The 13,003-nt window shown below is 39.0% G+C and overlaps 2 protein-coding genes across 2 annotated transcripts in view; both read right to left on the bottom strand.

The window, feature by feature from the left end:
• Nucleotides 1–476: 476 nt before the first annotated feature.
• Nucleotides 477–2,919, bottom strand: LOC129841935 (stonustoxin subunit beta-like). Its single transcript, XM_055910306.1, has 3 exons — nucleotides 2,806–2,919; nucleotides 2,170–2,216; nucleotides 477–1,788 (listed from the first exon to the last, which is right to left on the bottom strand). Exons 2-3 carry the CDS (start codon nucleotides 2,189–2,191, stop codon nucleotides 1,262–1,264), a joined length of 549 nt encoding a protein of 182 aa, XP_055766281.1. The 5' UTR covers nucleotides 2,192–2,216; nucleotides 2,806–2,919; the 3' UTR covers nucleotides 477–1,261.
• Nucleotides 2,920–5,093: 2,174 nt separating this feature from the next.
• LOC129841954 (NLR family CARD domain-containing protein 3-like) overlaps nucleotides 5,094–13,003 on the bottom strand; it is a 26,899-nt gene continuing 18,989 nt past the window's right edge. The window contains exons 3-5 of the mRNA XM_055910321.1: nucleotides 7,605–7,689; nucleotides 7,247–7,475; nucleotides 5,094–6,868 (exon numbers count right to left, since the gene is read on the bottom strand). Coding sequence (XP_055766296.1) covers nucleotides 5,094–6,868; nucleotides 7,247–7,475; nucleotides 7,605–7,689 — 2,089 coding nt within the window. The remainder of the gene's footprint in view (nucleotides 6,869–7,246; nucleotides 7,476–7,604; nucleotides 7,690–13,003) is intronic.

Consider the following 13,003-nt stretch of genomic DNA (forward strand, 5'->3'; position numbering starts at 1 on the left):
AGCAGAGAGTAGAGAGAGAGCAGAGAGAGAGCAGAGAGTAGAGAGCTAAGAGAGAGAGCAGAGAACAGAGAGAGCAGCGAGTGCAGAGAAAGAGCAGAGAGAGAGCAGAACGAGAGAGAGAGGAGAGAGAAAGAGAGAAGAGAGAGAGCAGAGAGAGCGCAGGGAATAGAGAGAGAGCAGAGAGAAAGAGAGTAGAGAGAGAGCAGAGAGAGAGAGTATTAGAGTATTATTAGAGATTAGAGTGTGTGTCTAAAAAAAAAACTCCTAGAAGACAGTCCAGATTCCACTCTGTTGCTATAGTAACCCTGCATCACACACTCCATTGTACAAATTGAAATGTAATTTGTTTAATTCAATTTCAAAATGTTTAATTGTTTTGTATTTCATTTCATATTTGTTTCATGTTTCAACCAGTCGCAGGTTAACGTCAACCTGACAGAGGAAACGTAACATCAATAACCAAACTGTTTTCACAATTAACATGCTTTTCTTGTTTTAAGTATGTTTTATTATGAAAAGTACAATATATCCTTGTATACTTGTACAACTATGGAGCGTATGTCCATATATAATTATACAATTTGTTATTCAACATCAAAGACAACAAATGATCACATTGGTATTTTAACAGTGTTATTGTCACGATTATAGGAAGACACGCATGTGTGTCCAGAGTGTGTGTGTTTGTCCACTGTGTGTGTGTGTGTGTTTGTTTGTCCAGTGTGTGTGTGTGTGTGTGTGTGTGTGTGTGTGTGTGTGTGTGTGTGTGTCCACTGTGTGTGTGTGTGTGTGTGTGTGTTTGTCCAGTGTGTGTGTGTGTTTGTGTGTTTGTCCAGTGTGTTTGAGACCAGTGTGTGTGTGTGTGTGTGTGACCACTGGTGTGTGTGTGTGTGACCACTGGTGTGTGTGTGTGTGTCCTGTGTGTCCAGTGTGTGTGTGTCCCCTGTGTGTGTGTGCACTGTGTTTGTGTGTGTGTGTGTGTTTGTCCAGTGTGTGTGTGTGTGTGTGTGTGTGTGTGTGTGTGTGTGTGTGTGTGTGTGTGTGTGTTTGTTTGTCCAGTGTGTGTTATTTTGTCCAGTGTGTGTGTGTGTGTGTGTGTGTGTGTGTGTGTGTGTTTGTCCAGTGTGTGTGTGTGTCCAGTGTGTGTGTGTGTCCAGTGTTTGTCCAGTGTGTGTGTGTGTGTGTGTGTGTGTGAGTCCTGTGTGTGTGTGTGTGTGTGTGTGTGTGTGTCCAGTGTGTGTGTGTGTTTGTCCAGTCTGTATTATTTCAGGGACACTGAGGAGTCATAATCAACCCCAAACCCTGGATAGAGGGGCTCAGTGAATGTGGAGGTGAATGTGTACAGGTGGGTCAGTGTGTCAGAGGAGGCTCTATAGAAGGACAGAGTGCCGGCTGGCCAGTCCAGATACACTCCTACTCTGTGGGAGCTGGAGGGGCGGACGTCTATGGTAGTGAGATTATTATTGTGCCTGGCAGTGTAACTGTTGTCAGAGCAGAACAGACTCCAGGACTTGTCATTGTATCCAAGACAACAGTCATCACCCTCTCCTCTCCTGTTGATTCCTTTATATGTCACTCCTATACCAGCCCCTCCCCCACTACACTCTACCTCCCAGTAACAGCACCCAGTCAGACCCTCTCTACACAGCACCTGTCTACAGTCCTCAAATCTCTCTGGGTGATCAGGATACGGCTGCTCCTCTCTCCTACATGTCACCTTTCTGTTCTCCTCAGACAGAGAGAGGAGTCTGTCTACTGTGTTTAGGTCCAGTGTGAGATCACAGACATCTGATGGATGAAACCAGACACAATATTAGAAATCATCATCATTCACATTAGAATGTTAACTCACTTTTCACTAATTCATTTAATGTAGATGTTTCTAGGTATCAAAAGGAGAAGTTAAGGTAACTTGAGACTTGTTGAATGATCATATGTTATACTGTATGGTAATATAAAACACACTTATTCCCATTAATTACACACACACACACACACACACAGTCAAAGCAACTCTTTGTAAACATTGGTGTCCCTGATTTCTGCTTCTGTAGAACTACAGCTGATATTTAATATGACCAAGTCAGTAATGATGGTGGTCTTTGACTTTGACTTAACTTGAATTAAGACTTATTCTTAGTCATTTTCTTCACAGCAGTCAACACTCACATTTTCTAAGCCCAGGTTTCATTCTGTTCTCTCCACCATGTTCCACACTGTAGCGGTAAGCAGAAGAACAGACAGTCATTGAGGGACACCTGAACTCTCACACACACACACACACACACACACACACACACACACACACACACACACACACACACACACACACACACACACACACACACACACACACACACACACACACACACACACACACACGGTCAGCAAATAACTAAGAATGGTTGTCTGTGTGTGTGTGTGTGTGTCCAGCGAATGTGTATCCATTGTGTGTGTGTCTGTGTCCATCTATCGTGTGTGTGTGTGTTCATTGTGTGTCCAGTGTGTGTGTGTGTGTGTGTCCGGTGTGTCCAATGTTTGTCCAGTATGTGTCACACACACACACATTGGACATAGACAAACTGGACACACACACACACACTGGGGACACACACACTGGACACACAATGAACACACACACACAATAGATGGACACACACACACACACACAATGGACACACAATGAACACACACACACACAGTCAGCATATAACTTTGTCCAAGTGGTGGTAAGAATGTTTGTCTTAACTAGCCTGATAAGTCAAACATGTCTGATGTGAACATGGACATAACCCCTCTACATACTTGAGTTTCTCCAGTCTGCAGTGTGGATCCTCCAGTCCAGCAGAGAGCAGTCTGACTCCTGAGTCTCCTGGGTGATTGTAGCTCAGATCCAGCTCTCTCAGGTGTGAGGGGTTTATATATGTACTACTATACTATGCATTACTTACCCAGCTCACGTCCAACTAAACACATACTAAACAAAGGAATAAAGAACGTGACAATAAGTATTCTGACCAATTCACTTATAGTGTATTAAATTAGTCAAAAGTGTAGTATTTGGTCGAAAACTCGTTGGTTGCATTTGCAGTTTGTTTTGGTTGTGTTTTGCAGATTAATAAAATGGTGGATGATGACTGGATTCATTTTCCATCTAAGTGAGTTGATAACATGTTTCTAAACACTACTAAATTAACACTGATGATGCCATGATTTAAGAAAAATCATGAATGAATCATGAATCACAATGAGTGAGAAAGATACAGAAGCTACAACAAAACATACTAACCTCTCACCATTACCAATAACAGAGGCTACAACAAAACATGTTAACCTCTCACCATTACCAATAACAGAGGCTACAACAAAACATGCTAACCTCTCACCATTACCAATAACAGAGGCTACAACAAAACATGCTAACCTCTCACCATTACCAATAACAGAGGCTACAACAATACATGCTAACCTCTCACCATTACCAATAACAGGCTACAACAAAACATGCTAACCTCTCACCATTACCAATAACAGAGGCTACAACAAAACATGCTAACCTCTCACAATTACCAATAACAGAGGCTACAACAAAACATGCTAACCTCTCACAATTACCAATAACAGAGGCTACAACAAAACATGCTAACCTCTCACCATTACCAATAACAGAGGCTACAACAAAACATGATAACCTCTCACCATTACAAATAACAGAGGCTCCAACAAAACCTACTAACCTCTCACCATTACCAATAACAGAGGCTCCAACAAAACCTACTAACCTCTCACCATTACCAATAACAGAGGCTCCAACAAAACCTACTAACCTCTCACCATTACCAATAACAGAGGCTACAACAAAACATGCTAACCTCTCACCATAACCAATAACAGAGGCTACAACAAAACATGCTAACCTCTCACCATTACCAATAACAGAGGCTACAACAAAACATGCTAACCTCTCACCATTACCAATAACAGAGGCTACAACAAAACATGCTAACCTCTCACCATTACCAATAACAGAGACTACAACAAAACATACTAACCTCTCACCATTACCAATAACAGAGACTACAACAAAACATGCTAACCTCTCACCATTACCAATAACAGAGACTACAACAAAACATGCTAACCTCTCAACATTACCAATAACAGAGACTACAACAAACATTCGAACCTCTCACCATACCAATAACAGAGGTTACAACAAAACATGCTAACCTCTCACCATTACCAATAACAGAGACTACAACAAAACATGCTAACCTCTCACCATTACCAATAACAGAGACTACAACAAAACATGCTAACCTCTCACCATTACCAATAACAGGGGATATTAGCATTTATACTGTTATTTGTGCCTCTATAACTTTGTTATTCATCATTATTCACTATTCATATCTAAACGGTAAAATATATGATTGAATTCCCTCAAATAAAAGGTGACATTCTGTACTGTCACCTAATATGAAACATTATATCTCAAATCCAAAATGCTGGAGCATAACACCAAATGTAAAACTGTAAGTTTCACTGTCCAAACACATATGGTGTGGACTATGTGTGTCTGGTAAACACATGTGGATCTGGTGAACAGTTATCACTTGTTGACCAACTACAGGAATACTGACCTCAGAGTCTCCAGTTTACAGTGGGGATTCCCCAGTCCAGCAGAGAGCAGCTTCACTCCTGAATCCTTCAGGTCATTGTTACTCAGATCCAGCTCTCTCAGGTGTGAGGGGTTTGACCTCAGAGCTGAGACCAGAGAAGCACAGCCTTCCTCTGTGACTCCACAGCCTGACAGCCTGACAAAGAGATCATCATGACTTCACAAACACACTGTTAATTTAACACCAGTAGTGTAAAAGGACAATGGCAGATGCATTTGGTTAATTCTCCCAAACAACATATAGATTCATCTTCCGTCTCCTAGAATTGTATGGTCATAATGTTATACTAATATGAAAATCAATGCATTTATTAAATATGTTTTTCAATATAATATTATATTATAATAAATATTTTTCTCTAAACTGAATATGTATTCCTGATGATTAGTTCTTATATGTCATTTTATTTACTCACAGGCAAGCTCTGGAGGCTTTGACCACTGGCAGCAGCCTCAGAAGACCTTCCTCTGATCTGGAGTATTTCTTCAGGTCAAACACATCCAGCTCCTTTTCTGAAGTCAGCAACACAAAGACCAGAGCTGACCACTGTGCAGGTGACAGGTTGGGTTTTGAGAGACTTCCTGATCTCAGGTAGAATTGGATCTCATTCACTAGAGAATGGTCATTCAGTTCATTCAGACAGTGGAACAGATTGATGCTCCTCTCTGGACAGGGATTCTCCCTGATCTTCTGCTTGATGTACTTGACTGTTTCTTCATGGCTCTTTTTGCTGATTCTTGACTTTGTCATTAGACCTCGTAAGTGCTTCTGATTGGACTCCAGTGAGAGGCCCAGAAGGAAGCGGAGGAACAGGTCCAGGTTTCCCGTCTCACTTTGTAAGGCTTTATCCACAGCACTCTTGTAGAAAGTAACTTCAGACTTGTTGTTTGTTTGCAGTTTGTCCATTAGATTCTCATTGTTGTTGATGAATGAGAGGAACACATATACAGCAGCCAGAAACTCCTGAATGCTCAGATGAACAAAGCAGAACACCTTGTCCTGGTACAGCCCACCTTCCTCTTTAAAGAGCTGTGTGCACAATCCTGAGTACACTGAGGCTTCACTGACATCAATGCCAGCCTCTTTCAGGTCTTTTTCATAGAAAATCAGATTGCCCTTCACAAGCTGTTGAAAAGCCAGTTTTCCCAGTGACAGAATGCTCTCTTTATTCCAGTGTGGACCTGTCTCTTCTATCCCAAGATACTTTTCATTCTTCTGTTTGGTATGAAACTCCACAAGGTGTGTGTACATCTCAGTCAGAGTCTTGGGCATCTCTTCTCTCTTATGTTGCAGCATGTGTTCAAGGACTGTTGCAGAAATCCAACAGAAGACTGGAATGTGGCACATGATGTGGAGGCTCCTTGATGTCTTTATGTGTGAGATGATTCTGCTGGCCAGGTCCTCATCACTGAATCTCTTCCTGAAGTACTCCTCCTTTTGTGGGTCATTGAACCCTCGTACCTCTGTTACCTGGTCAACACACCCTGAAGGGATCTTATTGGCTGCTGCAGGTCGGGTAGTAATCCAGAGGAGAGCAGAGGGAAGCAGATTTCCCTTGATGAGATTTGTCAGCAGAACATCCACTGAGGTTGACTCTGTGACGTCACAACAGATCTTGTTCTTCTGGAAGTCTAGGGGCAGTTGGCACTCATCCAGACCATCAAAGATGAACAGAACTTTGTACTTGTTGTAGTTGGAGATTCTTGATTGTTTGGTTTCCATTGAGAAGTGATTGAGGAGTTCAATGAAAGTGTGTTTGTCCTCTTTCATCAAATTCAGCTCCAGAAAAGGAAATGAAAATACAAATTGGACATCCTGATTTGCTTTTCCTTCAGCCCAATCCAGAATGAACTTCTGCACAGAGACTGTTTTTCCAATGCCAGCGACTCCCTTTGTCAGCACAGTTCTGATAAGTTTGTCTTGTCCAGTTAAGGGTTTGAAGATGTCGTTACATTTGACTGCAGTCTCACGTCTTGCTTGTTTCCTGGTTGTTGTCTCAATCTGTCTCAGCTCATGTTCATTATTGACCTCTCCTGTTCCACCCTCTGTGATGTAGAGCTCTGTGTAGATCTTATTGAGAAGTGTTGGGTTTCCTTGTTTAGCGATCCCCTCAAATACACATTGAAACTTCTTCTTTAGATTAGATTTGAGTTCACGTTGGCAAATCACAGCAAGCTCATCTGAATCTAGAAATAACACAGAGGATATTAATATTACGTCTGTTTTAATGCCTACAGTATTGTAGGACTGTTATAAAGTTTTAAATTATAATAATGTCTTCTCTTAACTGACTAAAAATGTGTAAATGTTTTCATAATGCATTACAGACTGGTGTGACTGATTATATTATTATTGGTATTATTGATGGTATTATTAATGTTGTCTCTCTCTCTGTAAATTAATTAATCACCACAACACATCCCTGCTGCTACTTGATGAGGTCACTAGGTGTTGTGTTAAGGCTGCTACAATATCATTGAGTTACACAGCTACTTTAGCTGTACTTTAGCTACAGCTTTTAAATGTTATAAAACACCATTCAACATGAGGCAGACAGATCTTACATTTCTCCAGTGTGTCAGCAAGCTCCTTCTGGTTCATTGTCCTCAGGACGTGCAGTGTGATCTTCAGAGCCCCCTCTCTGGCACTGCTCTCCTGCTTCTCATCTTCAGCATCCACCACTTTCTTATCCTGCTTCTGACTCTCAAAGCCTTCTGGGAGTTCTGGACTAAGAATCCTCTTGAACATCTTCAGCTCGTTCTTCACAAATGTCATAATTTTCTCTTCAAGCAACTGAAATAAATAAAGTAAATAAGTTAAGCAAGAGACAAACTGCTTTCTCATTAACACATTAATGAATGATTGACAGATCAACCTTAATTGAGGTAAACAAAAACAAATGTACATAACAGGACCACATACACTGAATATGGAGGCCAGATCTGTTTGATGACTCTGGGAAGACTGACCACTGAGAATCTCTGACTCTGATCTCTCCTGTTGGTTTCTGTGGACAAAACATGAGATTACATCTCCTCATCCAGGGAGTACACACACACACACACACACACACACACACACACACACACACACACACACACACACACACACACACACACACACACACACACACACACACACACACACACACACACACACACACACGGAGGGAATGTTGTGTTTGTTTAATATTGTTTTAGGACTATGAAAATGGACAAAATGATTAGCCTATGGATTATGAAAACAAAAAGAAATGGGAGAGGAGAAATGACTAGAGACAGTGTTGTTTAACTCACTGACCATGACCCATGAGTTCTTCTTACCATTGTTCAGTAGAAATTTCTCCCTTTCTAAACTCTACAGGAGGCTCCATAGACCAGTCACTCTTCATGGACACACAGCTGGGAACAGGGGAGGCTGGTCTCTCCTGCTTGATTGTACTTCAACACAACAGAGACAAACATTACATCTCTCACATACAGTGATTTGTTTAAAATCTATCGCTTGATGGTTTCATTTCAGAGAGACAAAAATCATGTTTTTTTTGCAAAATGCTATATATCTGCCTCACTCTAAAATGTGACCGACTGGCTCAATTTGGTAATTAACTAAATAAACTAAATGTATGGTGTTTTTGGTTTATGGCAATTTAATTGTTTGTTATAATATAAGTGGTTATTTTATGGTTGTAAGTGGTAAAATCATCTAGAAGATTGTATATTTTGCAATTCTTACTACTTTAGTAAGGAATTACACATTATTCAGTACTACTGCAGTTGCTACATAATTCCAATAGATGGCAGCATAAGACCACAAATTATTTTTCAGAAGATTAGTTTAGTTTTCTCCCAGGATACACCACCACTCCCCCTCACAGGAAAACTCCTGTGCGCTTCTTTCTGTCCCTTTCCACACTGCTAACGCAAGAGGAAGGACTGATAAAGCATTTAACAGATTACTGTGAAGTAATATAATGATGATTCATGTTTATTATTACCTGTTTTTATGTGAAAGCGAAGGGCATGTTGAGGTAAATTTACTAACCGGGAGGGTTATGATGTCATTTATTGGTGTGCTGGAAGACGCACTCTTGTCTTTTCTATTCCGAGGTTGTATAATGAATAATTTTTATAATGAATGTATGCTAAAGTTGAGGTTCTGACTAATGATTATTTACCCGGGGTTCAATACATGCTATAATCACTATATTTTTGCTCTCCCAAAAGCAACACAGCCCTAATACGAGATAAATAGCTAACTAAAGTAATGAGTGACCATTTTAGAAAATCATGGGACATATAGTCTGTGGTTGCATGCTATTTTATGTCAATCATATTGCTGCTTGTAGCCTATAACTGATGCTTCATGGTCTTATGCTGCCATCTATTGGAAATATTTAGCAATTAAAGTTATTAATTCACGTACAGACATTGGTGAGGCAGCTGAGAAATAAAGTGTATTTTTCTCATGAATTCCTTAGATCAGTCTCAAACCTGCCCAGTCTATCCCATTCCAGTTGCTGGACTTTCACATAGAGGTTACCAGGTCACCCAGTTCAAACCACATTTGAAAAAAAATAACTAATGTGTCTTGTTTATCAAGTGTTCTGCCCTGCAATAATAAATATCATAAAATAACAAAACAATAAAAGCAAAATGCGGCGACAGGTTTTGATTAACAAAATAATCAAAATGCTATTTGGTTCTATAATTCTATTTAATAACATAATATTATTACTAAAACAGTTTCTAAAAGTGTTCTAGGCTACCCTACCCGAGAATTAGGGTTAAGGGTTAAAATAGGTTATACGTAGGGTTAGAGTTTCTGTATAGCACTTTGTGACATCTGCTGATGTATAAAGGGCTTTATATTTACATTTGATTGATTGTTAGGTTTAGGGTTTTTAAGGCAAAAAAGAGGAAATAGTGTGGGTTTATAGCTCTCTTGCTCCTCCATGTGGCCTTCTGTGGGTACTACATAACTAATTCACAACACCTGCTAGGCTCATAATCTGAGGTGCCAATGAGCTAGACCTGTCCATTTGGTTTGTAACTCAGTGAACCTGCGCAGCATTCGCTCAATTCGATGCCTACAAACGAACATTTAGATGCATATCAAATTACCCAGCAGCCAATCAGAAACAAGATGTCGTCAAAAAATGTTTTATCTTCTTTTAAAAATGTATTCTGGCTGTTTAACTTCTTCTTAATAGGAGGCGCTATTTTCACTTTGGGAAAAAAATCGTGCCCAAATTAAACGGCCTCGTACTCTGTTCTAGATCATACAATATGCATATTAGTATTACTATTGGATATAAAACACTCTGAAGTTTCTAAAACTGTTTGAATTATATCTGTGAGTAAAACAGAACTCATTTGGTAGCAACTTCCAGACAGGAAGTGAAAATTCTGAAAATGGGGCTCTGTGTCAGGGCCTGCCTATTCAACTGGCTTATATTTATGGATCTGATATGCACTTCTGTATACACTTCATACGCCTTCCACTAGATGTCAACAGGCAGTAGAAGGTTGAATGGGGTGTCTAGCTTGATGTGAGGCCGAATGAGAGCTTTTGGAGTGACAGATCCGCTCTTTTGTCAGTTTTCAACGGCGCACCAGGGAACTCCACATTGTCTTCTGAAAATGCGTTACGTATACACAACGAAATGCTCCGGCTCTGATTTTATTGGATATATATGAGAAAAACATCATAAAGTAGGATTTTCAACCGAGACCAGTTTATTCAACGTTTAATGGGAATTTTTGAATTTTTCGTTCCAGGCGCACCGATTTGTTGGACATGTGCCCTCCACATGGCCAAAGTTGCTAATTCGACAGAAGAAATGGACCAAACTAAAACCAAACGACTTATTCTGGAACTAGGACTCCTTGCACAACATTCTGATGGAAGATCATCTAAAGAAAGAGAATATTTATGATGTTATTTCGTATTTTTGTGGAATATGTTGGCTCCAACAAGGCGGAGAATAGGTGAGCGCTGTCTCACAATATTGTATACTGTATGTTGTACTAAAGTTATTTTTTTTAAATCTAACACAGCGGTTGCATTAAGAACCAGTGTATCTTTCATTTGCTGCACAACATGTATTTTTTAGTAAAGTTTATGATGAGTTCTTTGGTTAGATTACGTGACTGTCCAAAATATCACCGGACATTTTGGTGCTATTTGTGACGATGGCTGCGTTGTAAAACCCAGATTTGTAGCTCTAAATATGCACATTTTCGAACAAAACATAAATGTATTGTATAACATGATGTTATAAGACTGTCATCTGATGAAGTTGTCCAAAGGTTAGTGATTAATTTTATCTCTATTTGTGGGTTTTGTGATAGCTACCTATGCGGTGGAAACATGGTGTGTTTTTCTATTGTGGTGAGCTAATATAAATATATATTGTGTTTTCGCTGTAAAACATTTTAAAAATTGGAAATGATGGCTGGATTCACAAGATGTTTATCTTTCATTTGCTGTATTGGACTTGTGATTTCATGAAATTATATTATATGATATCCCTGTCGCGTTAGGCTAGGCTATGCTAGTCAGCCTTTTTTGATGAGGAGGATCCCGGATCCGGGAGAGAGAAGCGGTAGAGGTTTTAAGGTAGTTATAGTAGTACAGCAACAATAATAATAATAATAATAATAATAACATCTTGAAAAAGAGGACAGTAATAATAGTAATAATAATTTAATAAAGATATACCCATCTAGAATCTATTAACTGATAATCTGAGAACAGTAATATTGAAGGACAGTAATAATAGTAATAATAATTTAATAAAGATATACCCATCTAAAATCTATTAACTGATAATCTGAGAACAGTAATATTGAAGGACAGTAATAATAGTAATAATAATTTAATAAAGATATACCCATCTAAAATCTATTAACTGATAATCTGAGAACAGTAATATTGAAGGACAGTAATAATAGTAATAATAATTTAATAAACATATACCCATCTAAAATCTATTAACTGATAATCTGAGAACAGTAATATTGAAGGACAGTAATAATAGTAATAATAATTTAATAAAGATATACCCATCTAAAATCTATTAACTGAAAATCTGAGAACAGTAACATTGAAGGTACCATTTCTGATGAAAAAACAAATGTGATGCATTTTGGAAATAAACTCTTAATAATTATTTTAAAAACTGTCATCTCACCTCTTAGCTTTGGTGCCATGTTCCCCAGAGAGTCTCATTTTAGAGGCAGGACCCCCCTCCTCTCTCTCCCCAGAGAGACTCATTTTAGAGGCAGGGCCCCCCTCCTCTCTCTCCTCAGAGAGACTCATTTTAGAGGCAGGGCCCCCCTCCTCTCTCTTCCCAGAGAGACTCATTTTAGAGGCAGGACCCCCCTCCTCTCTCTCCCCAGAGAGACTCATTTTAGAGGCAGGACCCCCCTCCTCTCTCTCCCCAGAGAGACTCATTTTAGAGGCAGGGCCCCCCTCCTCTCTCTCCCCAGAGAGACTCATTTTAGAGGCAGGACCCCCCTCCTCTCTCTCCCCAGAGAGACTCATTTTAGAGGCAGGGCCCCCCTCTTCTCTCTCCCCAGAGAGACTCATTTTAGAGCACTGACCCCTAAACAGAGATCCAACATGTTGGTTGTGGTTAACACAGTAATTCTTTAATGTCAATTGTTATCATTTATTAATTATCTCCTATAAAACATTTACTAACAGACATAGAAACAATCAGATGATTTAATGCAATCACATGAATATGTAGCTGTGAAATGACATCTCCATGGAAACTGTCAATAATAATAATAAGTCACTGTTTGTTAAGGTAGTTATAGACAGTACAGCAACAATAATAATAATAATAAGTCACTGTTTGTTAAGGTAGTTATAGACAGTACAGCAACAACAATATTAACAATAATAATAATAATAAGTCACTGTTTGTTAAAGTAGTTATAGACAGTACAGCAACAACAACAACAATAATAATAATTATAATAAGTCACTGTTTGTTAAGGTAGTTATAGACAGTACAGCAACAACAATAATAATAATAATAAGTCACTGTTTGTTAAGGTAGTTATAGACAGTACAGCAACAACAACAACAATAATAATAATTATAATAAGTCACTGTTTGTTAAGGTACTTATAGACAGTACAGCAACAACAACAACAATAATAATAATAATAATAAGTCACTGTTTGTTAAGGTAGTTATAGACAGTACAGCAACAACAACAACAATAATAATAATTATAATAAGTCACTGTTTGTTAAGGTAGTTATAGACAGTACAGCAACAATAATAATAATAATAATAATAATAAG

The sequence above is a fragment of the Salvelinus fontinalis genome, unplaced genomic scaffold, assembly GCF_029448725.1.
Source record: "Salvelinus fontinalis isolate EN_2023a unplaced genomic scaffold, ASM2944872v1 scaffold_0004, whole genome shotgun sequence".
Lineage (NCBI taxonomy): Eukaryota > Metazoa > Chordata > Actinopteri > Salmoniformes > Salmonidae > Salvelinus > Salvelinus fontinalis.

Bases quoted from the DNA above. Each gene is read 5' to 3' on its own strand.
- LOC129841935 (XM_055910306.1), bottom strand. From the start codon at position 2,191: ATGAAACCTGGGCTTAGAAAAT. The intron at 1,789-2,169 runs GTGAGTGTTGAC...TTCATCCATCAG, and splicing joins GAAACCTGGGCTTAGAAAAT to ATGTCTGTGATCTCACACTG.